The sequence below is a fragment of the Cebus imitator genome, unplaced genomic scaffold (assembly GCF_001604975.1).
Source record: "Cebus imitator isolate Cc_AM_T3 unplaced genomic scaffold, Cebus_imitator-1.0 Scaffold530, whole genome shotgun sequence".
In the NCBI taxonomy this organism is placed as follows: Eukaryota; Metazoa; Chordata; class Mammalia; order Primates; family Cebidae; genus Cebus; species Cebus imitator.
The window spans coordinates 160,422-187,578 of NW_016107845.1; the positions used below are offsets into that span (position 1 = coordinate 160,422).

At 31.6% G+C, this 27,157-nt stretch overlaps 1 protein-coding gene across 2 annotated transcripts in view; it reads right to left on the reverse strand.

Annotated features, from left to right (window-relative positions):
• The window catches only part of LOC108293303 (protein eyes shut homolog), a 377,364-nt gene that overhangs the window by 15,448 nt on the left and 334,759 nt on the right, over positions 1 to 27,157 (reverse strand). The window contains exons 7-9 of one of the 2 annotated variants that reach the window (XM_037733480.1): positions 23,661 to 23,820; positions 13,938 to 14,077; positions 4,314 to 4,477 (exon numbers count right to left, since the gene is read on the reverse strand). In XM_037733480.1, the coding sequence (XP_037589408.1) occupies positions 4,314 to 4,477; positions 13,938 to 14,077; positions 23,661 to 23,820 (464 nt within the window). Of the gene's footprint in view, positions 1 to 4,246; positions 4,478 to 13,937; positions 14,078 to 23,660; positions 23,821 to 27,157 lie in introns of those variants that run through there. The other variant, XM_037733481.1, reaches the window with a different exon arrangement.

Sequence of the window (27,157 nt, forward strand, 5' to 3'; positions counted from 1 at the left end):
GAACATTTCAGGGAAAAAATATGGTAACGTGCAGACCTGTATGAAATACATCATTTATATTATGAATTTTTATCTGCATCCATTTAAAATATACTTTAAAAGAAAAATGTTTATACATTTTTCATTAACGTTGTGTCTGTTAACATCATCACCATCATTAATGTCTATTTTTATAATACTGTCATTATTTTGCTTTATAAATTGTGTTTAATTGGAAAATTTATTCATCCCCAAATCACAAAGATGTTTTTCTACATTTCTTTCATTTATAGCATTATTTTACCTTTGCTTTTAGATCCCTATACATATTTGGAGTCTCCTTCTATAATGTATAAGGTTATAATCCAGTTTCACTTAGAGTCTTACAATGAGCCATGTCCTCAATACCATTTACTAAAGAACCCAGTATGTTCAATTGAAATTGTAGCCAAATTTCTTATATATCAGGATCCCACATATATACTTGGGTTTTTGTCACAGCTCTCTGTTGACCCATTATTTTTTTTCCTTTAAATGCATGGTTTTGTAGTCTGTCTTACCACATAGTTCATGAAGTCCCACCCCATTACTTTTCCTTTTCAAAGATGGCCTAATAATTTCTAAAACATTATTCATAAATATATATATAATTAGTTTCTAAAATAATCTGCATTATTTTTTATTGCATTAAATGTGTGAATCAATTTGGAAAAAATTAATATCTTCACCAATTTGAGGCCTAATATTTAAATTCATGCATTATATTTTCATTTATTCAGAGTATATGTAATTTTTTCTTTTCACTGAGCTTAGCGGTATATAAAGGGTCTTTTTAACAGAGAATTAGAGCAACTTTTGTTCATTCTAAGATTTTGCATACTTTTGACATTATAACAGGTGGTATCACATGTATAATTTCTAGATATTGTAATTGATATAGAGAAACTTAATTTGATATAAAATACTCGTATCTGCAAAATTTTCCAAGCTCCATTGTTAGTATTAATTATAAAACAATATCAAGAATTTGATGTTAATTATCAAAACAATATCAAACAATTAAAGTGTTGATAATTTCAATTGCAAAAATGCCAAGATTCTCTGGATATCACAAAATGATGACAAACAAAAAAGAATCACAAAATCAGAAAAAAATAAACATATCGCAAAACAAAGGATAATTTTCTTAATAAATAAAAATCCTTCTTAATAAATAAAAATGTTTCATTAAACAGGTATTTTTGAGCACTATATGTATCTTATGTGACTTACTTCTTTTCCTTATCTAAATGTTTCCAATGTTCATCTATATTAAAGTATGTATCCGTAATTCATTTTTGACTACTGCTGAATAACATTTTATTTTATGAATATGACAAATTGTATATATTCATTCGTCAGTTGATGGACATTTAAGTTATTTCAGCTTTTTTAATCTCTCACAACTGAGCAAACATTCACATACAAATTTTGTATGAACATATATGTTCATTTTTTCGAGTATATACTACAAGTAGAGTTGCTGGATCAAATGGAAAATCTATGATTAGACTACACAAGTAGGTGTAAAGTGTTATCTCATGGTTTTGATTTGCAATTCCAGTCTTTCAGTCTTTCAACATTAAGTATAATGTTAGTTATGTTTCTTTGTTCTTCTTATTTTTTTAAATGCCCCCTATCAGATTGTGGAAGTTCCCTTGTATTCCTCATTTGTTGAGTGCTTTTGTCATGAAGAGTTGTGAGATTCTGCAACATGCTTTTTTTCCTGCATCTATTTACATTATCATGTATTTTCTTTTTTATTTATTCTGTTAATAGAGTAAATTACATTAGTTGATTTTAAGATATTAAATTAACCTTATATTCTTATGATAAATCTCATTTGGTTATGCTATATAAACCTTTCCATATGTTGCTGAACTTGGTGTAGTATCATTGTGTTGTGGGTTCTTTCATTTAGATTGAAAACATATATTTGCCTATAGTTTTCTTGTGATTTGCCTGGTTGTAGTATTGTTGTAATATTGGCCTCATAAAATGAGTTGGGAAATGTTCCCTGCTCTTCTATTTTTGAAAGAGGTGTTGAATAACTACTCTTAATTTTGCTTTATATATTTGTTACAATGACCCAGTGAAGTCATCTAGGATCGGGCATTCCATAGTGTTAATTTTTGTTAGTTTGTTTAATTACTGGATTCAGTCTTTTTACTTGTGATAGGTTAGATTTTCTATTTCTTCTTGAATCAATTGCAGTAGTTGATATTTTTCTATTTCCCATTTTATTAAAGTTAACTAAACTTTAAAATTTAGGTGTAAAGTATTATATTTTTTTTCTATAATAAGTACTTTTTATCTCTTATGCCTGATTTTAGGATATTTATTTTGTTAACTTTTAAAACAAATGAACTTTAATTTTTCTGATAGCCTTTATTGTTTATCTGTATTTTATTTTATTAATTTTACTCTTAGTTTACAATTTCCTTCTTTCTACTTATGTTATTCAGGTTTAGTTTTCTTTCTTCTCCATTGTGTTGAGGTGGGAGTTTAGGCTATTGAGGTATTTACAGCTACACATTTTATTCCAAGCACTGCATCACTCACATCCCATGAGTTTTGGTGTCCATTTTCAATAATTTCAAAGTCTTTCCTAATTTCTCTTTCAATTTCATTTTGATCCATTTTTTAATATAAATTGTGTTATTTAAATTCCATATAATTGTAAGTTTGCCAAGTTACTTATTGTTTCTGATGTTTAATCTCATTCAATTTTCATCAGATGATGTTCATTTTATTATTTCAATTTTTTGAAATAAATTACAGCTTGTTTTATAGCATAGTATAGCATATAGTCTATCCTGGTAAATGTACCATGTACATTTAAGAAGGTTATTCTGTCCTTGTTGGGTAATGTGTTTTATAGCTATCTGCTACTCCTAGATGATTTATAATGTTGTTTAAATCTTCTACACCTTAGTTGACTTACAACCAAGTATTACATCTGCTATTGAAAGTAGGTTATTAGAGTCTCTAAGTCTCATTGTTGAATTGCCTATTTCTCCCTTAAATTACTTTTTTTAGCTTCATTGTTTTGAGGCTATGTTGCTAGTTGTGTATACACACATACATACACATATACATACACACAAGTATGTTTATAATCATTACCTTTTCTTAACATTTTGACTTTTTTATAATTATAAGATATCCATATTTTTCTCTAGTAATTGTTTCATTTTTTATATCTATTTTTTTCCTGATGTTAGTATAGGTACTCCAGTTTTCTTCTTGTTACTGTTTGAATTATGTATCTTTTATTGCTTTACTTTCAGCTTATTTGTATCTTTGAATCTAAAGTGTCTCCCATAAACCATATATATACAAATACACATATGTATACATAAACTACATCTTCTGTAAATCATATATAGTGACCAAATCAGAAAACAGCCACTCTAAAAATCTCTATCTTTTGACTGAATTTCTGAAGTCACTTAATTTAAATATTTTTGAAGCATTTCAATTTATGCCTGCCATTTTACTATTTGATTTCTACATGTCTCATATCTCTTTTGTACCTCTATTTTTCTCATTCTAATTATTCTAATACTATTTTATTTTGTACTAAGTAAATATTACTCCAGGGCAATATTTCATTTTATTGTATTTATTTTTTCATGATAGGGTCTCACTTTGTTGCCCAGTCTGGAGTGCAGTGGCACAATCATAGCTCATTGCAGGCTCAAGAAATACTTCTTCCACTGCCTCCCCAGTAGCTAGGACTACAGATGTGCACAACCATGTCTGGCTGATTTTTTAAACTTTTTGTAGAGTCAGGTGATCACTATGTTGCCAAGGCTGGTGTCAAACTACTGGTCTCAAGCTATTCTCCTGCCCTGGCCTCCCAAAACCTGGAGATTACAGACATGAGTCACTGTGCCTGGACCTAAGGGCAACATTTTAATTTTGTTAATGCTATTTTTACTATATTATATAAACTTTTATTTTTAGTAGTTGCTCTGGAGCTAATCATACAGATCTTAGCAGAATTTATCACAAATTTATGCTAACAATTTTAGAATGATATAGAAAAGTTATTACTATACAGATCTATTCCTTCTCCCCTTTTTTTAATTGTGCTAACATTATTATACATAACATGTATTATATAACATAACATATAATAACCATATATGTATATGTAAGTGTTTGGTGTGGAAATTACAATCATTTTAATCAAAAAAGATTGTTACCATTAAACAGTTCAATCATGACTTATCACTGTAATTATAATTTTTTGATAGGTAATGTTATGTGCTCAAATGATACATAAATACCTGGGTCTATTAATTTCATCTTTACAAATAGCTTCATGTTGACACTCATTTTCTTGATCAGTTGTATTTTCTAGATATATGTTGTCAGCCCATCTGATAAAACATAGACACTGATATTCCTGACTGTCTTCTTTATGTAAACAACTGTATCCATTTGCACAAATCTATAACAAAAAAGAAATATGTTAAAAAAATTCCCCTCACATACTACAATATTACAATTGTGATCTGAGAGACCCCAATACATGTCCCTCTGTCTACTAAGATGAAACCTGGGGTTAAGGAAACGAAAGTTAACTATGGGTCAATTGTTCAGAGCTTGGCTGGTACAGCAATTCCCTAAATTTCTAGAGCTACAAGAAAAACCACACCTTTGCTAAACTCCCTAATAAGAGCTATCAGTCAAACTGTCATTTCCTTCCTAACTTTGATTTACAACCAAGGCCACCATAACCCTTATCAGACAGAATCACCTTACAAACACTCTTTTCTGATAAGCAATTGTAGTCCTCAAGCCAATTTCAGCCAGTTTATAGAGACAGAGCACAAACTGTCTTTGTAACCTATAGTTCACTTTTTGATGTAAAATGCCAAATTCTACCTCATTTCAATGCTAAAGCCTGCTTCAAAGAGAATATGGGATGTATGTTACATATATGTTTACTCATTGAGCATGTGCTTGACTCCCCCTCATAAATGCGTATTGCTTTCTCCCCAAACTTGCTGAATATGTATGACTCTAGTATAACACAGACCCTGTGAGGCACAAAAATCACCCTGCCCTTCACCACTTCTAAGAGAGCACCTGACATCCACATCAGAGATGAATTTTTCCCAGCTATATTATTTGGCTCTGTTTCTTCACCCAGCTCTCATGTTGAATTGTGATCCTGAGAGTCAGAGGTGGGGCCTGGTGGGAGATGATTAGATCATGAAGGCAGTTTCATCCTCGCTGTTATTCAAATACTGACTGAGTCCTCCTGAGATCTGGTTGTTAAAAAGTATGCAACATCTCTTCCTTAACTCTCTCTCCTGCTGTCATGTGAAGACCATGCTTGCTTCCCCTTCACTTTCTGCCATGATTGTAAGTTTTCTGAGGCCTCCTAGCCATGCCTCCTGTACAGCCTGTGGAACTGTGTGTCAATTAAACCTCTTGTCTTTATAAATCACCCCGTCTCAGGTAGTTCTTTACAGCAGTGTAAGAATGAACTAATACACCCAGTTAGCAAATTGATATCACAAATAAACCCTTCTTTCTATCATTTAGTCTTCTTGATAGTCTTTTGGATGACACAATCATTTGAAGGATTTCAAGCTTTCATTTATGTGTTGAAATAATGTGTTCCTTTAGCAAATGTTAAAAAAATCAGTTTTGATTTATATCAAAATCATTTTCAATAGTCAAATTGTATACACAAATTGTGACAGGAATATATATATGTGTGTATTTTTATGTATGTAATATATACTGAATATGTATACATCTATTAGACAATTTAAAAAATTCATTGTATTTTAACCAAATTTTTATAGACATTGTTTAAATGTTAACTGATCTGATGTTGTATTGTATCAAACAGCATTGTATTGATAGACAGATCCATGGAAAAATCTATTTTTGGTTTTGCTAAATAGTTTTTCTCCTTCGGTGGTTTACTTGGTTTCTCCTTTGAACTGACAGTAAAACTTTACTGGTTTCCTTATTAAAAGTAAATTAAACAATGTATTTCACATATATTTAATATTTTCACAAAGTCATGATGCTACATTTTATCAAAAATTATATTTATATTTTTTAACAGTTTTGGAAGTCTTCCACAGATATGCCCAGTGGATTTATCTGATGGTTAGGTAAACTGTCAGAGAGAAGTACACTTCTTATGGAGAGTTAAACACAAGTATATATTTATATTTTTACATATACATATATTCCTAATTCCTAAAGGCAAATTCAAATAACTATAGAAATTTACTATCTTTAAAAAAATTTCTCTGCATATTTTCATATTTTCTTTTTGGTTTTGTTTCATAGCCAAAGAGTTATTTTCCATCTGTAGCAACAATCATTAGGAGTTTTTGTTTCATGGTCTGACCCTTTAGTGATATCTCAATAAATGAATGGTTCATAGAGATTTACTTTCTGTTGAATAAGAATCAAATGAGAATCCGTCTTTTTACTTTCTACATAGAGTTCAAAACAAGTAAGAAAGTCAAATCTATTATGAAGGAGAAAAGTTCTTTGACATGGACAGATAATCAAGTGTTATTTATACTTGTCCCAAGCCTAAAATACTACAACTGAAGCTATAAGTTTTCTCTGTGTCTATATGTCTACGTGTTTGTGACTCAGAAAGGCCTTCATTTCTGTTTGAGTATATAATGATTTTCTACAGTCACAGGATATTAGTCGTAAAGTTTTTTCAATTAAAGGAGCACTATTATAATTGGCTTAAAAACTTAACACTCACATAAGAAGCAACAAATATTGGCATTTTATGGCAATGCTTTCTTATTCTATCTATATGTATATTTATAGGTAGTTTACCTTCCTGAGATTTCAGACTATATTGAACATTATACTTATTATGTATTTCTTTTAAAAATGAGAATATTCTCTTTTGTTACCTCAGAAAAATTACCAAGGTTAGAAAGTTGACTTGGCTATAAAACTATATTTTCTAGCTTATAAGCCTTATTCAAAATTTGCTAATTTTTGAAATATTCTTTATGGAAAAATGCATAATATATTATTTCTGTAACGTAAATATAATTAGAAAATACAAAACACCAAAACTTCAAATTCCCATTGCATTTTTAATTATTAGAAGCCTATATTACAAAATAATATATAATGAAATCTTGAAAAAGCAATATTTTAACAAGGAATATTAGTATAGAATTCTGAATAGGATAGACTTGTTTCATATAACTATATGCTTTCCCTTTAATCTTATTTTCAAAATAATTATTACTGGTATTTAAGAAAATCTGAAATAATTAAAAGTTGAAAAATTAGTTTTCCTTTTGGCTATACCTCAAAACCACACAAGATTTTGTCTAAGGGGTCTCATATGAACACCTAAATTATATCTAATGCTCTAGTTGAGACACTTTTATTAAATGGGAAAGGTGGTGAATTATTTTTTACCACAGTTATTTACTATATCTAAAAACTGTTGCAAGTAATTTCTGGCCCTAAAAAATAATTTGAGATTTCAACATGATTTTTCATCTGTTCAGATAGTCTAGAATTCTACTAGAGTTTTGGTTTTCTATAATTAAATTTATAGATAAGATGAAGTCTCTCACAAAAATTAGTAAGAAAGTAAATTATATCAGTAAACACATAGAAACTTGGATCTACCTTGTATAGCAGAGAAAAGATTTCTCAACTTTGTATATATAGAGAATCAAAAATCTGCTTAAAAGAATATTTAAAAATTTATACAAAACACTCCATCAAACATTAAATCAAACATTTTACAAATTTTGGAATGCATGGGGGCTGGCAACACTAACCCCTGTATTATTCACAGGTCAATTGTATACATATCATGTACATAAAATATATAATTAATTACTACACTTTGCACAAAAACCCTGATATTACAAAATACACAAAAGTTAAATTCTAGGTTTTATTCTAGATATTTTAAAATGTTTACTTGAAGAAGGAATGTAGCAAAATCATGATTCTGGGCAGTGGAGGATCTTTTCTTTCCAAAGGAAACAGAAGTAACAAACTGCTAGGAATTTCCTTTTTGAGAATTCAGTACTGGTAATGTATATACATAACAATATTATTACCACAAAGTCACTTCTTTTGTAGAGAAATTAACTACATGAAGGATATTCATAACATACTTACAGAAAATGTTCTGCATAGATAAGTAAACAGTGCTAGTTAAATAATGCCAGCTATCATTTCAGGGAATATCATGTAATTTTCTGTAAATTATCTTGTCATACCCATATTATATTAGTACATAGGGTCATTGACAAAGGACTCCATGGGGAAAAAACTCTATAAGATCTAACATATGGCATTTATTTTGCCACTTTTTGACCCTTGTTATTAAATAGATAAATAAAGTGACATCAGAGGTGAAAGTGACTTTTCTTAATCATGATATGTAGCAAGCTGGATCCTTAAAATAATACCTGTCGAGATAAAAATTGAGCTGAAGTTAAATAGGTAATTAAATTTTATTAAAGACTATTAAAATAGGAGAGAGAAACTAAACTCAATTCCTCAAAACAGACAGCAGGAGGGATTTTAATTTTGAACTTAAACTAATAAAAAATGACAGCAGTCCTCCCTTATCGTTGGTTTCACTTTCCATCCTTTCAGTTATCATGGTTCAAAAATATGTGAGCATAATTTAGTAAGTTATCTTGAAAAAGAGAAAGAGACCATAGTCATCTAACTTTTATTATAGTGTACTAATTGTTCTATATCATTAGTTGTTGTTAATCTCTTATTATGCCTAATTTATGACCTTCATCATAGGTATATATGTATAGGAAAAACTATAGTATATTCACAGTTTCAGGCATACACTGGGGTCTTGGAAAGTATCCCTGCAGTTAAAGGGGAGGCTGTTGTACTGGAGGTCACTAGGGAAGAGTATGATAGATGGAATGTGTCAAGCAGATTCAATCATTATTGAGTTTGCAACACTTTTGTTCTGTGAGTAGACTGGGAAGGCCTTCTGTAAAGTAGACTGAGAAGTAAGAGTACTATTTTCTTTGATATTCACAGTTCAGAGACATGGTTCCATGGTCCTTGATAAAGACATCCCCTGCATCCTTAAACTGCAAAGCAGCTGGAAGAAGATTTACATATATTTCCATAATTTACACCTGCAAAGTTTTTAAAGTACATGCTATAGGAATAAAAAAGTGTAGGGGCTTATAGGCAAGAAGAAGCCTGTCTGAAGGTTAGTCAATATGTGGGAAAAAGGAAGGCTGTTTTGGCTATATATTTAGCTAATTAAAAGGGAACAGATTTAAAAAATCATATCAGGATGAATTAAAGTTCAAATTTACAGTAGATGAAGATCTAGTCATAAATTCTGAAATAAAATAAACTTGGTAAAAACCTTTCAAATCCCAAGTTTTAGTGCTCCATGATCTCTTCTACTTTGTTTGAAAAGCAACTTCCCTTCCCAGTAATTCATAATAATACATAATTTTATAACCTTTTGGTGGCAGGGGTATAGAAAACAAGATAAACTCATTTATATTTATGTGTTTCCCTTCCAGAAGCATTTGCATTTAAAAAAGGACCTCAGTCAGAGAAGGGAGACATTTTAACTCAAAGAAGTAAAAGAACACCTTTGGAATTTCTGTCTTTGATAATGAAAACCAAAATAAACCTAATTTTTTTTGTCATATGTTTTAAAACACTGAGAAAAAGAAAGAATAACTTACTATTTACTCCATGAAATACTTGCTTCTGGAATGTAAGGCTATAAACCAACTAAAATAAGTTCTTTACAAATACTAACAGTTTGCATATCAAGACTCAATTTAAAGATGCTCAGTATATTGTGCCATCAATACAAAGTTTTCATTCATAAATTCTAACCAACTCCCACTAGATACACTCTACAACTGACTTAAGGGTCTACACCAAATAAGTATCTTTCCACAACGTCTCCCATGTGAGGCGCTAAGGGACTGTGTTAGGGAAAATTGCCTGTTTCAAAGGCAGGAATTTCCGAGTGCCATACCTCCATCCACGCCCCCATCTGGGGATCAGAGGGGTTTCAAATGTAAAGTTGTTTTCTAACTTTCCCAGGGGCAGGCTAGGTGGAAATTCCAGGTGAGCTCCTTTGTTTAAAAAGCCAGCGAATAGCTCTGGGGGAGGGGGAATCTGTCGTGGGCCCAAGCAACCAATCTGGGATGAGAGTCGAAGATCAATCACTCCAGAGGAAGTTTGAAAGAACTCCTCTCATTGGACAACAACATAAAAGGGGAGGGAATAACTTCAGGGTTAAAACTCCACTGCCCCCTTTCCTATATGGATTTCCCGCTCTGAGATTCCCTCCCACAACAACGTGGGAGCTGTCTTTCCCTCTCTGCCTATGCGGATATCCCCTTTGGATTCCCCCTCACGGGCAGCGTGGGAGCTCTCTCTCTTTTTCTCCCTCTGCCTAATAAATCACTTTCTGCTAAACTCTTTGGATTCCATATTTACTTGAATGGTAAGCTCACCACGCTGCCAGGGCCCTTTCCCCATTCCTGGGGCAAGTGACCCCAAGAACCTGGACATACCCAGTTACATCTTGGGCTAGCACGGGGAAGGGGCTGAGCCCCTGTCATCCTGCCACCTGATTACAGCACTACTAACTCTACAACTCTACTAATGTGTTGTTTTCCCTTATTGAAATAAGTCTAAAATAATTAGTTTTGCTCGATCAGCAGAATTGCCTGGTGGTCTTTTGGAGTGTAAAAAGTGAACAAATCCAAAGTTTCACAAAGATACCACTGAAATGCCATCACTTTTAAGGACGGCTAGCAACCAATGTACTACCCTGAGACCACTGGATATTCTCTCCAACTGTGAAACTGCCACAGGTACAGTATCAAGTCTAAACTTCAACTTGTTTTCATCAGCTTCACAAATGCTATGTTTCTTTTGTTTCTTAAGAAGAATAAAACATTTTTTAGGAATCCTTGGATTATATAATTCAATTATACATAAATAGGAAAACTCTCCATTTTCATCACTTTTTCAGGTGACTCTATAAGAGGAAGTTGGCCGGGAAGGAAAGTGTCGGTTCCATTAACTACATCATTCAAGTGGTCTAAATAAGTGATAAATTCAGACGGTCACATCACTCTTGTGTTCCTTTAGGCAACATTTTTTATTGTCATCTTTAAAAAAGTCTTGTAAACACTCTTAGTTGATTTGAAATAGACTGATCTTTGGAATGTTCTGGAGACATGATATTGTACAAACACTTGCTGACCTAAGTTTTCATGGGTTCTTCTCAGCCTTTTATGCCTGGACAGCACACATTCCTCCCTCATATTGTAAGCCATGTACATATCTCTCTAATTGGTATAATTTCTCAAAGAACAATATGAAATTGCAGTGACCACCCTGGGGAAATTTTGACATGAACAAGATGGTTTATTTGGCAGATGCAATAGAACAAAAAGGAAAAAATCCTCATGAGGAGATTCTCTGTCCTATATGTCTAATAGAGAGATTACTCTGTGTATTATACAAAATCTTCTCTTTCATTTTCATGCTTCTGGGATTAATAAGCACTAGATTTTTAATTATATGGCTCTGTGGAATTGTCAAGTATGTGAGTTGTTTTAACTATCTATAATGATTTGTTCTTGTGTGTGTATGAAAATAGGTTTTTCCGTATTTAAGCATCCCCTCGCTGTGCAGAAGGGAGATAATCAATCTTAACAATCACAATTTTATATCTACCTGAATCTTGATAAACTTCACGTATTCATTTCTCACGTTTTTCCTTTTCTTTTTTTCTTAGGAAAAATTTGAAATTAATTAATCACAAATATTTTTTCTGTCATTATCATATATGGACATTCTAAGACTATTTTTCAGATAGTCCACATTTACAATAAAAAGAAATGATTAACTTTGCTTTATTTATATGTTTCTCTCTTGGCAAAATTTAACAAATGAGGAAAAACATTCATGTGTATGGGTAATATTGTTACTCTTTTAGTTGAAAAGAAAACTGGACTCCACAGAGCTTTGGCTTAATCCTAAAGTTTTGATTTTTCAAAATACATAAATACTGAAGTTTGCTTATTTGTGTTAGTACATATGTCTTTATTTATTCTAAAGAGGTTTATTTAAAAAGAACTCATGTAGTTTTTTAAATAAATGATACTTTAGATAAACTAGACTGATATAATTTAACTTTAAGAGATATGTTCTATGATTACGGCCTCAAAGTATGATTACACAAATCTAAAATTAATATAATTGAAATTTTAATAGCAGATATAATTTAAAAGGGTTGAATCTTGTGAATTCTTTCTAATTTTATCACACTGATGTACTAGAATGTTTTATTGATGATGCTACAAATCATAAAAACTTAACATGATGGTGTAAGTTTGCAATTTATAAATATTTAGTCAATGTTAAGAATTTACGCAGATGCTTAATAAAATTAATAAAATTATTTTGGATACCTGAACAATTTCTAAATAAGAAAAATACAAAAATAAAGCCTCTAAACATAGTTTTAAATTACACCTGTCCTTATACAATGGAAATAAGATGTACAAATGCAGTTGTGAGATATATATTTATGTTTATTTTACCTATGATAAAAGTGGTAAAGTTATATAAAATGTGCAATCATAAAATAATAAAATAGCTAAAATGATCTTGGATTGCTAACTTTGCAATGGCTAATTTACTTAAAGTTGGTGATTATTATAAAAGAATATTGGGAACTAAAAATACATAACAAAACAACAAATATGATTTACTTGTTCCTAAGAAAGGTTTACAGTTACTGAATTATTAATTTTATTATAATGTATAATAATTTTAAATATACTGATAAAGCTAAATGTCTTAAAGATAAAGCTTTAATGTAATAATCTATATCACAGTGATGTATATGTGTTTGGCTAAATATATACTTGTAAAAATATATATGCTTACTTCATATATTTATGATTATAAACATATTTCAAGATATATTTGAGGGCATACTTTTAGAGGTTCTATGGTATTTGAAGTCTTTTTGCCTGTAGTTGTAATGCCTCTACATGGTGAATTTGAAGGAAATAGTGACTTGTATTAGTATTTACAAGATCGACTCCATGGAAATGGATATATTCATAAAGAAAAGGGCTTATGAATCTATGCTGAAATGTATACAAATCACAGAATTAAAATATGTCTTTCATAAAATGACCGAATTAGGTTGTATCAAGACAAGATAGGTAACAAATGCTTAGTTAATTCTCTAACTTTTTGGAAAATTCCTGAATCATTTTAACAAAAAGTTCATAATGTGTTTAAAATTAAGATCCTTAAATATTTCTTAATTATTGTTACATATTAAAAATATAATCTTAATTTGTATAAGATGGAGGTGAGGGGATAAAACGAGGATCATTCTTTTATTCTTGCCATAGGCCCCACAACTTTTAGGGATGGAACTGTCTAGATATTAGAAATTATTTTCATTTAAACATTTTTTTTAAAGTATTTTGCTGGTGTAAGAGATTAGAAATCTTTCAGAAATTTAAACATACACAAAAGGCAATGGCATTTCATTATGATCTGTAAACAAAAAAGTGGCATAAGCACAACTGTATTTGAGAGGTTTTAATCAGCCAGCAAATTATAACATTAATAAAACACAAGAAGACCAAGAACAAAATGATTCTTTGAATTTTTTTTACTTTCCCATATTATAAATGTAAGAAGTAAAAATGAATTTCCAAGTAGACTGTTGGATACTTATTTACGAAGTTATATTTGAACTACATAAAATATATATTTTGAATATTAAAGAATCTGTAATCTAAACATTTCTAACATTTTACAAATCAGACAATTACAAGCTAAAGAGAAAAATGAGAAGCAACTAGATAAATTTACCTTACCTCTTTTGTGCCTTCACATGGGAACCAGCATGAATTATTAATGTCTTCAGGCTTGTTCACATAGATTGCATCTTCAGTGCAGTTTGCAGCCAGAAAGAAATAGGCATCAATAACCCCTTGGCAGTTTTCATCTTCAGATCCTTTTTAAAAAAAAGACATAAAAAATTAAACTCTTACAAACCTGAATTCACAATGAATTTTTAAGGACTGTGGTCAAATTACTTGAAAATATAAATTTGACAACATCTGCCACAAAATAAGTTCCTGTATGTATATGATACTGAATCTGAAGGAGACCTCAAAGCCCAACCCTCTCATTTTAAACATGGACTGAGAAATACAGCATCACAACAAGAAACAGACACAGCTCCCAGACCAATTCATTTTTAAAAATAATCAAATGTTGACTAAATTGCAATTAATAATTACAAGAAATGATGTTAAAGCTGTAAATAAAAAAAAATGTCCTATAACAAAAATAAAAGGAGAGATTGCAAAAGAAAGAAGAAGTGACCTATATTCAAGAGAATGTGACCTATATTCAAGAGGAATACTAAAATTGTAAGGCCCAGACCAAGAATTATCAGACAAGGACAATGATATACAGTAAATTTGTTGAAAATCTATATGAAAAGATGAATAAAATAGATAGTAGATAGGTAATTAGGGAATGAGAGATTTTGAAACTATAGGAAAAAACAAAGAAACAACAAATGTAAATCTCAGAGTTGTAGGAGAAAGGGTTAATTAAGTTGGGCTGAGAACCTGTTATTGGTCATTAATGGAGGTAATAGAAGAACGTAGGAGACCTGATCCAATCTTTTTGTAAACATGATTACATCTCCTAGTAAACCAACAAACAATATTTGTTAGAGGACAGAATTTATCTAAAGAACATTTTAGCAAAATATCCCTAGTTTAGGACTGCTTATAGTTAACAAATCTAAAATCTAGGGACTTGCAAGGCATCATTTCTTGAAAAATATCATGTAAGCTATGTATTTTACAACTGAATTGTAAATTAGAGATAATTCATAAACTGACATCTCCCTACCATGTGAATTTCTCACCAAGGAATCTCACATATTACTGGAAAACAGGAAGGGGCTAGGAACCAAGCAGAATATCCCAAAGCTCTTCAATCTTATGTATGTAATTTGACCATTTACAATTTTAAGATTGTAGAAAATTATGGCTATATTAATAATAAAATAATCAATGTATGAGATTATCAGAAGATCAGATACAAGGGAAGAAAATATAAGTAAATGTAATGATAGGTCAATACATTTTCTACCTTCAACATGCTGAGAGTAATTAACTCAAAAAGGATTATGCTAGTGCCGTATAATTAATTGACATGTGTTCTTCCCTCTGTTTTTTTCCTGCAAGTTTATATAGTATTAGAATGATTATGTTATTGAAAATTTGGAGAACTGTAATAGAAGGCCACATATTTCAAGTATTTTTTGGTGGGAACATTTTTAAAACTATTTTATTTAGTTATTTAAGAAATTGTAGGATTATTTAGAACTAAAATGTATGATTTGGTGAGTTTTGCCAACTAGTATTTTTCCAGAAATTTATCATTTCATTTAAATTGTCCAATTTATTAGCATCAAGTTTTTCATAATGATATATCTGACTAAACATTTGGATTTAAATCTTAAATTTTTGCCTCTGTCTCCCAAAGCCTCAAAAAAGAGATAACGTAAACAAATAAATAAATAAAGCAAATGTTTTAACCCATAAAAATAATGAAAAAAATGATAAACTGACTAAATTAACAGAAAGGCTACAGCCCAAACACAAATGAGAGGACATAATTATAAAAAAATTATTGGCCTAGCAGAAATTTTCAGATGCTCAGGGTTTGAAAAACTTCTTAGTACCAAATTCTGGTACTAAGGTGGGCTCTGCAAACAAGATTTGCTGACACTCAGAGCCTCTGTCCCAAGTCAGTTATCCAGATTATTACTCTAACCCCTCACTCACCTCCGTCAGCTCTACCAACAAAGAATTTCCCAGGTTTTTTTTTCAGGAGTTGAATCTCAAGGGCTCCTGCCTTAAAGATACCAAGCTTCTTGAAGTTCCCCTAATGAAAGCCTAATTGCCACCCTGCAACCCTGTAATAGAGATCTGGTCACCAAGGTCCATCCTTGCATGGTCAGTTTCCTGTCAGCCTTCTTAGATACTCACCATTAAATATGATCACCCCACATTTGGCAGAAAGATTTCAAACAAAAGAGAACAAATAATCATAAGCAATATTTACAGAAAACTGAGAAACTGTGCAAGGCAGAAGACAATTCAAACAAAACTATAACACTTTCAGGGAGAGAAGCAAAGTTATTTTATCCTTATTAGGAAAAAAAAAAAACCCCGGGATGTCACAAATGTGTACAATTTAAAGGATGAAACCATGCCCTAGATCATTACAAATATAGTCAAACAAATTAACAATTCAACACACATTTTGAGATATTCAGTTGGGAGAATGGAGCAGAAAATAAAGCAATATAAAAATAGGAAAGAGAAAAGAAATTATGAAAAAATCAGAGGATCAATTTAGGAGATGTGATATCCAATTTTTGAAATTGGAACTACAGAAAAGAGACATTTTAGGGGAAAAAATACACAAACTTCCTAAAAATTAAAAGACTAACATTTCCAAATAGAAGAGCTTAAAAAGAGACAAGTCACACTATGTAAAAGACTCAACATTGTGAAATTTCAGAACACTGAGCAAAAGGCATAAAAAAGTCTTCCACAGAAATAAACACAAATTAAATATAAAGAATCAAAATGTTGTCTACTATACACATGATTCTACGCTGTTGCATTCCTTTCTTTCACCTTATCATATATCTCAGTCCTAGATGATGATGATGATGATGATGGACACCCAGGTTGCTTCCAAATCTTTACTGTGACTATTGTGACTAGTGCTGCAGCAAACATGGGAGGGGTAGCTCTTCAATATATTGATTCTCTTTCATTTGAGTATATATCTAGCACTGGAATTGCTGGATAATATGGCAATTGCATTTTTAGTAATTTTAGTAATTCATTTCCATATTTATGTTTATCCTTTCTCTTAATAACTAATGATACCAGGTATAAAATTATACATATATTATTTAGCATGTGGATATATTCTTAATGATCAGGTTAGGTCAAACAGTGTATAATTTGTAGTATTGACAGATATTGCAAAATATTGCATTTAGATATTATAGTGATTTTACATTATTGCTGGCAATGGATAGTCACTAAATTGTCTAACTCTCAAATTTTTTCCTGGCTAATAGGAGAAAAATTATATACTTACAACAACAGTGTTTTTAAAATTTGCTTTGATTGCATTATGAATAGAGCTCAGCATTTTCCCCATATATTTATATTCTCTATGTCTTTTTATGTAAACTGTATGTTTATATTAGTGATTTACCTATCAGGTTTCTTTCCTTTGTGAAGTGAAATGTCTGTGCAGTGTTTCTTTTGCATTTTGATTTCTATGACTTTCATAAGCAGTTATTTTTACTTGTCATGTAGTAAAATTCATGAGCCTTTTCTTTCTGACATCAATAATTTTACTATTAGTTATAAACATCTTCCCCATCCATTTTTTTTTTGGTTTTTCTCTTTTAATTTTTGTGGGTAAATGTTAGGTGTATATATTTATGGGTTACATGAGCTATTTTGCTATAGGCATACGATGCATAACAACTACCTCAGTGAAAACTGTGTATCCATCACTTTCAGCATTTATCCTTTCTTTGTGTTATAGACAATCCAATTATATTATTTTAGTTACTTAAAAATGTACACTAAATTATTGTTGACTGTAGTCACCCCGGTGTGCTATCAGATATTAGGTCTCATTCATTCCATCTAATTATAGTTTTGTATCCATTAATCCCCACTTCCATCCACCTTCACTACCCTTCCCAATATCATTCTACTCTCTATCTCTATGAGTTCTATTGTTTTAATTTTAAGCTTCTATAAATAAGTAAGAACATGTGAATTTGTCTTTCTGTGCCTGGCTTATGTCACTTGACATAATGACCTCCAGTTCCATCCAGGTTGTTGCAAATGACAGGATCTCATTTTATATATGTATATATATATATATGTGTGTGTATATATATATATATATATATATATATATATATATGTATATATGTGTGTGTGTATATGTATGTGTGTATATATATATATATATATATACACACACATATATATATATATGTATATATATATCGCTGAATAGTATTCCATTGGGTAAATACACCACATTTCCCTTACTCATTCCTCTGTTGATGGACACCCAGGTTGCTTCCAAATCTTCGCTATTGTGAATGGTGCTGCAGCAAACATAAGGGTGCAGATATCTCTTCGATATACTGATTCTCTTTCATTGGAGTGTATACCTAGCAGTGGGATTGCTGGATAATATGGCAGTTCTATTTTTAGTAATTTTAGGAACCTCCAAACTATTCTCCACAGTGATTGTACTAATTTACATTCCTATCAACACTGTGCAAGAATTCCCTTTTCTATATATTCTTGCTAGCATTTGTTATTGCCTGCTCTTTGCACTGGGGTGAGATGACATCTCATATTCGTTTTGATTTGCATTTCTCTGATGATCAATAATGTTGAGCATATTTTCGTATGCCTGTTTGCTATTTGCATGTCTTCTTTTGAGCAATGTCTATCCAGATCTTTTCCCTATTTCTTTTTTTTTTTTCTTTTTTCTTTTGCAGAAAATTGATTTTATTTAGGTAGAGAAAAGAGAAGGAAAGGAGAAGAGAAAGGTTTCCACGAAGAGTGTGAATGGTGATTCCAGAGGGGAAATCCCAGAGGGAGCTCCCACCATGTGGGAGGGGATCTTTTCCCCATTTCTAAAAATCATATTATTATTTTATTCTTATAGATTTGTTTGAGCTTCTTTTGTATTCTGGTTATTAGTCCCTTGTCACATAGATAGTTTGCAAATGTGGTCTTCCATTCTGTGAGTTTTGTTTTAGTTGATTGTTTCCTTTCCTCTACAGAAGCATTTTAACTTGGTGTGACTCCATTTGTCTATCTGTGGTTTGATTACTGGTGCTTTTGGGGTATTACTCAAGAAATCTTTGCCTGGTACAATATATTGGAGAGTTTCCCCAGTGTTTTCTTTCAGTAGTTTCACAGCTTGAGGACTTAGATGTAAGTCTAATCCATTTCGATTTGCTTTTTGTATATGGTGGGAGACAGGGGTTTAGTTTCATTCTTCTGCCATCCAAATTTACAAAGTATTTCTCCAACATTCTCTAATATTTTTATACTTTATTTTTATACATTAAAATTTTATCTATTTCGATTTAATCCAGAGAATGTTGAAAGGTGTACACAAGTTGGATTTTTTTTTTCAGTTGGCTATCCAGTTTTTCTATGTTAATTATTAAACAGTCCTACCTATTCTTAAAATCTGAGGTGACAATTTTATTATGTGTTACTTTTTTTCATGACTTGGATTCATTTTGAGACTTTGTATTTTGTCATATTTGTTGACTACCAAGGCAGTGGTGCTATGCTTTCATTAATGAAGCTATGTAATCCACTTTAATATATGGCAGAGTTCATTTTATACCCCACTTGTCCATATGATGTACTTTTGCAGAGTTGGCTTTGTCTTTTTTCCTATGTAAGCATTCAGAAATAAGATGTAAATTTCATAAAAAAGGTAACACCATTATTTTATTAAAATTTTAATAACCTATAAAATAATATTGAGTTGAAATCTTTAAAAGTTGTATCTCCAGTATGATATAAGTTTTCTAAAGGTAAGTTATTATTTTAAATTTACAGATGAAATTTTATGTATTTATAATATACAACATGATATTTTGAAGTATATATACACTGTAGAATGATCAAATCTAGCTAATTAACATATGCGTTACCTCACATAGTTATCACACTTGTGGTGACAAACTTCTGAAAGTATAAAACTTACTGGTAAAAGGAAACACACTGTCAAATTCAGAATACTCAACTACTGTATGGTAGTATGTAAATCACTAATAAATTTGTATGAAAGTTGAAAGAAAAAATTGTTAATAATAGCTACAGCATATCTTTAGAATTTTCTTTTAGATTATGTATGCATGCACCTATATTATGGCAATATCTAAAATTTTCTCCATGTAGAAGTTGCATATTTTTGTTAATTTTAGTCCTAGGCATTTTAACATTTTAATTCTTGTTCATATAAAATCTTTTCTTCCATATAATAGCTTTGTTCTGTTTATTAGTTACTTATTTCTAATCACTAATTTAATCAATTAAGAGAATTCTCTTTCAACACATGTAAAAATGCAATGAAAACTTATATGTGACATGAATGAAAAGCACTAAACCACAATTATTTTTTAATACTCAGATTTTTAAAAATTTTGCAACTAAAGATTAAAAATAAAAATTAAAACTAAAATTTGTAAAATTCCTCATAGATACATAAATAGCAGGGATTTGACAAAAGAAAACTTGAAGGTAGAACAATATACTAAGAAAAATGGCTTTTGATAAAGATTGCTTTGGTGATATAATATTTCCTATTTTCACAATAATTGTTTAAAAAAGTAATGTATAATAATAGCCCATAAGGTCTTCTAACAGAAGTAAGATCCATTATTTTATAAAGAAAGAAATAAAACTTTCAAAGTAAGTATTAGTTTGCAATATTAACTCGTAAATGCAACAATCACTATTAATTTGGAAAAAAGTTCACTTGTACATGTTAAATGTTTTAACTGAGTATGTTTAACTTAGGTAAGCAAACTGCAATAATGACATGCTTCAAGAAGAAAGAGATTCAAAAGAATTTCTCTGCCTTATTTCCTTTTATACCTAGGGTTTTATCTTTTCTTAAGCATGATTCATATTATCTTATATCACTTCACAACTCTTTATCCACTCTGTCAGTAGCTCCTTTTCTCAAATCTAATAATACACATAATGATCATAGATGATGACATTGAAAAGAAACAGTGCATGTCAGCTCTTTCTCAAGTTGTGCACTGTCAACCAATTGTCCTTGAAGAGGCTTCTTCTAATTAATTACCATCCCTTCTCTGTAGAGCAATCATATTGGCAAGAATTGATTGGGCGTGTAAGACACTTCATTTAGTTGTTAGAAAAATCCCTTAATTAAAATAATTTTCCTGCTGGTAAAATTAATGCACCCCATGCAAACTTATCAGCATGATTTTTAAGTTCCTCTTCAATTACATTTTATATTTTATGAGGAAAACATAAAAGAAGATCTTAATGGCAATTACCAGAAGAAATGAGAAGGCATTTTGGAGTACATAAAATGAATAATTCTATTTACATATTTTTTTCATTTCTTTAAACTTCTGGTTTGTCCTGAAAACTTGAAGTTTTACTGCTGAATCTTCACTTTGAAATTCAAAACGAGTTTAGGTTGTTTTACTTAAACATTCATTCAGACTGCATTATCACACTGCTTCTTTTCCATTGGACAGGCCAAGTTATTTAGATTATCCAATGTAGGAGTCAAATAATGTTTATCTTTGTTACAGTTTGCTATATTCAGTAAGTTCTGACCAGCAATTCAGGAAGAGATAATGATTAAATATGCACACATTGTTTTGAAGATAATTACTTTGTGCTAAGTTATCTATGAGTAATTTTAACTTTGTATTACACCACCCATTTTCTAAACATTTGTTATTTCACTGCCATTCATAAAATTGACTATATTTACTCAAAGCTGATTTATCCATGAGCAATTTGACTTATCATTATTCCTTCCATTTTCCCCCCAAAAATACATTTGCTATTTCATCACTGTGAATATGTTCTGCTTAGAAGTTTTTAGTTCTCAAAAGGAGTTTGATATTTAAAAATAACCAAACATATGAAACCATTATTCCTACTATGAGACAAAGGAATATCGATTGTAAAAATGATGCGAACACTGAAGTATGTGAACTAATTTGGTTATAACAGTAGATAGTTCTCAATCTGCACATAAAAAGCATTTAGGGAATCTCAAAAAGTCCTCTGTGTCCTCCTCACTACAATTCTAGTCTGATTGTTCTGGAGTGGGAGTTCAGCATTAGTGCATTTCAAGAGCTCCTCAGATGATTCTAATATGTGGTCAGGGTTTAATAACCGCTGAACTGACACAATTCCTTAAACAGTCCTGAGGTTAATTCCTCTAACCTCAACTATTGTTATTTCTTTGTTTTGTCCAATTGTATCATTTATAAAATAGTAAGTATTCATAACAGAGTCTCTGAAATTTCCTTTTGGCATCAACATAGCATAATCAACAATGCTATGCTCTCTTCTACCATTTAGTGTGATTTGATTAATGAACTGATAACTATTTATGTCATTAAAGGTTGTTAACTCTACAGAGAGTATGAGCAAGGTGAAATAAAATATCATGTTTTATGTTTAAAAGCCTAATTGTTACTTTATTTCAACACTGTTGTAATGTAATAGAATGTTATAAATTCAACTGCTGTCAGTTAAATAAAATAAGATCTCAGTCAAAAACAGACACATCAAACAACTAATTTGCTTGTTGTTTGTAAACTGTAGTGCCAAAATATCACAGTCAGAGAAAATGTTCTTTAAAAGGATGAAAATATCATAGAGTCTTACGAATATATATCAAATTTGCATCAGTTAAGTTAAAAAATATTAAAAATGTAATCAAAGAACAGAAAATGATGCTCATCAAAATAGACTGAGGTAGAAATTGAAATTCTACAAAACAAATAAAAACGTATATAGGACTATAACTGTTGAAATTTCATTTCAAGTGTGTAAGCCAGAAAACTAGCAGTCCTGTTGACACCTACATCACTTGCTATTTCCAACCCATAAACAGAACTTCCATTTATTTCAAGCTTCCTGCATGATGACTCAGATTATTACTCCAACAAGCTCCCTAGCTTTTTTCTTCTCTTCCATATATTTCTTTACTTGCTATAAACTTATCGAATGTGTCAAACCCTTACAGTAATTTTCTGTTCCTTTTAGAATAAAAATCAAAATACTTAACTCAGCATTTTAGCTCTGGCTTTACCCCCTCCATGGAATTGTTATTCATCTTTTCTCAGAGCCCCAGACAGGCCTTCAAAGAAGCCATGCCTTCTAATACAATGTTTTTATAAATACAGTTCCCTCAACACAAAATCCTCTCTTCTCCAGCTTCTCTGCCATGACATTATTCTCTATGTCTCTGTTCAGGGGTCATTTTCTCATGGAAACCTTTTCTGACAACCCAGTTTAATCTCTCCATTGCCCAGGTTTTTTCTTTTTTTCTAAACAAGTTCATTGCTTATAAGCATTCATAGAATACTACCTGTTTTCATAGCACATTTATTTTAAATAAAATTATGTATTTATTACTGTATGTGTCCACTAGCCACTCCCTTCCAACAAATGGATTCATGAAAGAAGAAAATAGCTCTAGTTTCTGTCACTATTATGTATCTTGTACCAAGTATATTTCCTATGGTAGTTGGTATTGAACAGGTCAGTTAAAGGAATACATTGGAAAATAAAAGTATTAATTTTACTTTTACTTTATGTTGTGTTTTAAGATATAAAATATGTATTTAGAAAATGAATACTTGCCTAGTAAATTTTGAAATGATTCAAGCAGATTTTTTAAAAATTACATAAATGTGTTACCTTTAAATCCCAATTGCCACACACATTCAAATTGTGCAGGACCTCTATCTTGGCAAATACCATGGCAGGTGACTCCACAGTAGCAGGGATGTTGATGAATCGAGTAAATGTTCTTCACAAACCAACATGGATTAATTCTGCACCCTACAATGCATACATACTGCAAAAAGGAAACAATGAAAAATGATAAATAACTCTTTGAAATATTTTTCAATATATACGTATAAAACAAACAGCTAATTTTTAAAATCAGTGATTATAGAAAATTTTATGTGACACGTTTATACTTCTCTTTATTTCTTCTATTTCTTTATCTTTTCTATCTGTACCATCTTTTGTCATATCCATGTTCAAATGCCTATATGATATGGTTGGCTTTGACTCACTCTCAATATACAACCGTCCCTTATCTTCTGTTTGATGGGCTATAATACATCTTGCCCCTCACAAATTAAAAATACTTACGGTCATGAAGTCTTTGCCTGTGCCTATGTCCCGAATGGTATTGCCTAGGTTTTCTTCTAGAGTTTTTATGGTGCTAGGTCTTATGTTTAAATCTTTAATCCATCTAGAGTTAATTTTTGAAGGTTTAAGGAAGGCATCCAGTTTCAGCTTCCTACATATGGCTAGCCAGTTTTCCCAAGGCAATTTATTAAATAGAGAATCCTTTCCCATTGCTTGTATTTGTCAGCTTTGTCAAAGATCAGATGGTTGTAGATGTGTGGCGTTGCCTCCGAGGCCTCTGTTCTGTTCCATTGGTCTATATCTCTGTTTTGGTACCAGTACCATGCTGTTTTGATTACTGTAGCCTTGTAGTATAGTTTGAAGTCAGGTAGTGTGATGCCTCCAGCTTTGTTCTTTTTGCTTAGAATTGACTTGGCTATGCAGGCTCTCTTTTGGTTCCATATGAAGTTTAAGGTGGTTTTTTCCAGTTCTGTGAAGAAAGTCATTGGTGGCTTGATGAGGACAGCACTGAATCTATAAATTACTTTGGGCAGTATGACCATTTTCACGATATTTATTGTTCCTAATCATGAACATGGAATGTTTTTCCATCTGTTTGCATCCTCTTTTATTTCCTTGAGCAGTGGGTTGTAGTTCTCCTTGAAGAGGTCCTTCACATCCCTTGTTAGTTGTATTCCTAGGTATTTTATTCTCTTTGTAGCAATTGTGAATGGGAGTTCACAGATGATTTGGCTCTCTGTCTATTATTGGTGTATAGGAATGCTTGTGATTTTGCATATTGATTTTGCATAAGTATCCTGAGACTTTGCTGAAGTCGCTTATCAGCTTGAAGAGATTTTGGGCTGAGATGATGGGGTTTTCTAAATGTACAATAATGTCATCTGCAAACAGGGACAATTTGACATCCTCTCTTCCTACTTGCATACCCTTATTTCTTTCTCTTGCCTGATGGCCCTAGCCAGAACTTCAATGGCAACAAAAGCCAAAATAGACAAATGGGATTTAAGTAAACTTAAGAGCTTCTGCACAGCAAAAGAAACTATCAATAGGGTGAACTGGCAACCAACAGAATGGGAAAACATTTTTCCACTCTACCCATCTGATATAAGGCTAATATCCAGAATCTACAAAAAACTTAACAAATTTATAAGAAAAAAAAACAACCCCATCAAAAAGTGGGCAAAGGGTAGGAACAGACACTTCAAAAGAAGACATTCATGCAGCCAACAAACATCAAAAAATGCTCATCATCACTGGTCGTTAGAGAAATGCAAATCAAAACCACATTGAGATATCATTTCACGCCAGTTAAAATGATGATCATTAAAAAATCTGCAGACAACAGATGCTGGAGAGAATATGGATAAATAGGAAGGCTTTTACACTCTTGGTGGGAGTATAAGTTAATTCAACCATTGTGGAAGACAGTGTTGTGATTCCTCAAGGATCTAGAAATAGAAATATCATTTGACCCAGAAATCTCGTTACTTGGTATATACCCAAAGGATTATAAATCATTCTATTATAAAAACACATGCACATGTATGTTTATTGCGGCACTGTTCACAATAGCAAAGTCTTGGAATCAATCCAAATGCCCATCAATGATAGACTGGATAAAGAAAATGTGTCACCTACACCATGGAATACTATGCAGCCATAAAAAAGGATGAGTTTATGTCCTTTGCAGGGACATGGATGAATCTGGAAACCATCATTCTCAGCAAACTAACACAAGAACAGAAAACTAAATACTGCATATTCTTACCCATAGGCAGGTGTTGAACAATGCGAACACATGGACACAGGGAGGGGAACATCACACACAAGAGCCTGGGGGTTGGGGGGCAAGGGGAGGAATAGCAGTGGGTGAGGGATATGGGGAGGGGTAGTATTAGGAGAAATACCTAATGTAGATAATAGGGCGATGGATACAGCAAACCACCACCATGGTGTATGTATAGCTATGTAACAAACCTGCACATGTACCCCAAAACTTAAAGTATAATAAATAAATTAAAATAAAATAGTGTTAGAGTATAACCCAAAGTATAGAATAAATGTCCAGGAGTGCATGCTGATTAAAAAAATGATTAAATAAATAAATAAACAAGGGTGAAGAAAAATAACACCTATGGTTTAAATTAAGAGATACACCATTTAAAACACTTATAATAGTAGAATTATCACAATAAAATGTCATGATAGTGTTCAAATTAGACTTTTGCTATCATTTAAAAATGGTTTAAGACAATCAAGGCAATATTATTTGTCTATGGTAATCTCCGCCATCTTCAAACACAAAAATCACGTATAGTTATATCTACAATTGAACTAACTAAATGTAAACCATTTTAGGTCACATTGAGATCATCACTAAATTGTAATACATGCTACCCTACTTAGATATTAGGAAGACATAAATCAGCATGAAATTTAAGCCCCACAGACAAACTAGGGCTATGTATTCTGTTTAGAGCATACTTCTCAATTATTTCTACTTGTCCACATTTTTGATTAACAAATTATCCTTGAGTCTGCCAGATAAAAGCACAGCTGAGACACACAGTACAAGGAATCTGACACTTCCTTTAATGAAATTACTACACTAAGTAAGCATTTTTCTGTTTCAAGTCATGGTGGTCTACTTGGATTTGGAATCACAATTTCCTAATTGCACAACAGATCATATATCCTAAAGTATAAGTCAACACTAAAGGTGAGAAATAATTAAACAAAAAACTTATGCCGGGCGCAGCATCTCAAGCCTGTAATCCTAGCAGTTTGGGAGGCTGAGGCGGGCAAATCACCTGAGGTAGGGAGTTCAAGACCAGCCTGGCCACCATGGGGAAACCCTGTCTCTACTAAAAATAGAAAAAATTAGCCATATACAGTGGCACAGGCCTGTGATCCCAGCTACTCTGGATACTGAAGCACGAGAACTGCTTGAACTCAGGAGGCGGAGGTTATGGTGACCTGAGATTGAGCCATTGCACTCCAGCCTGGGTAATGGAGTGAGACTTCCTCTAAAA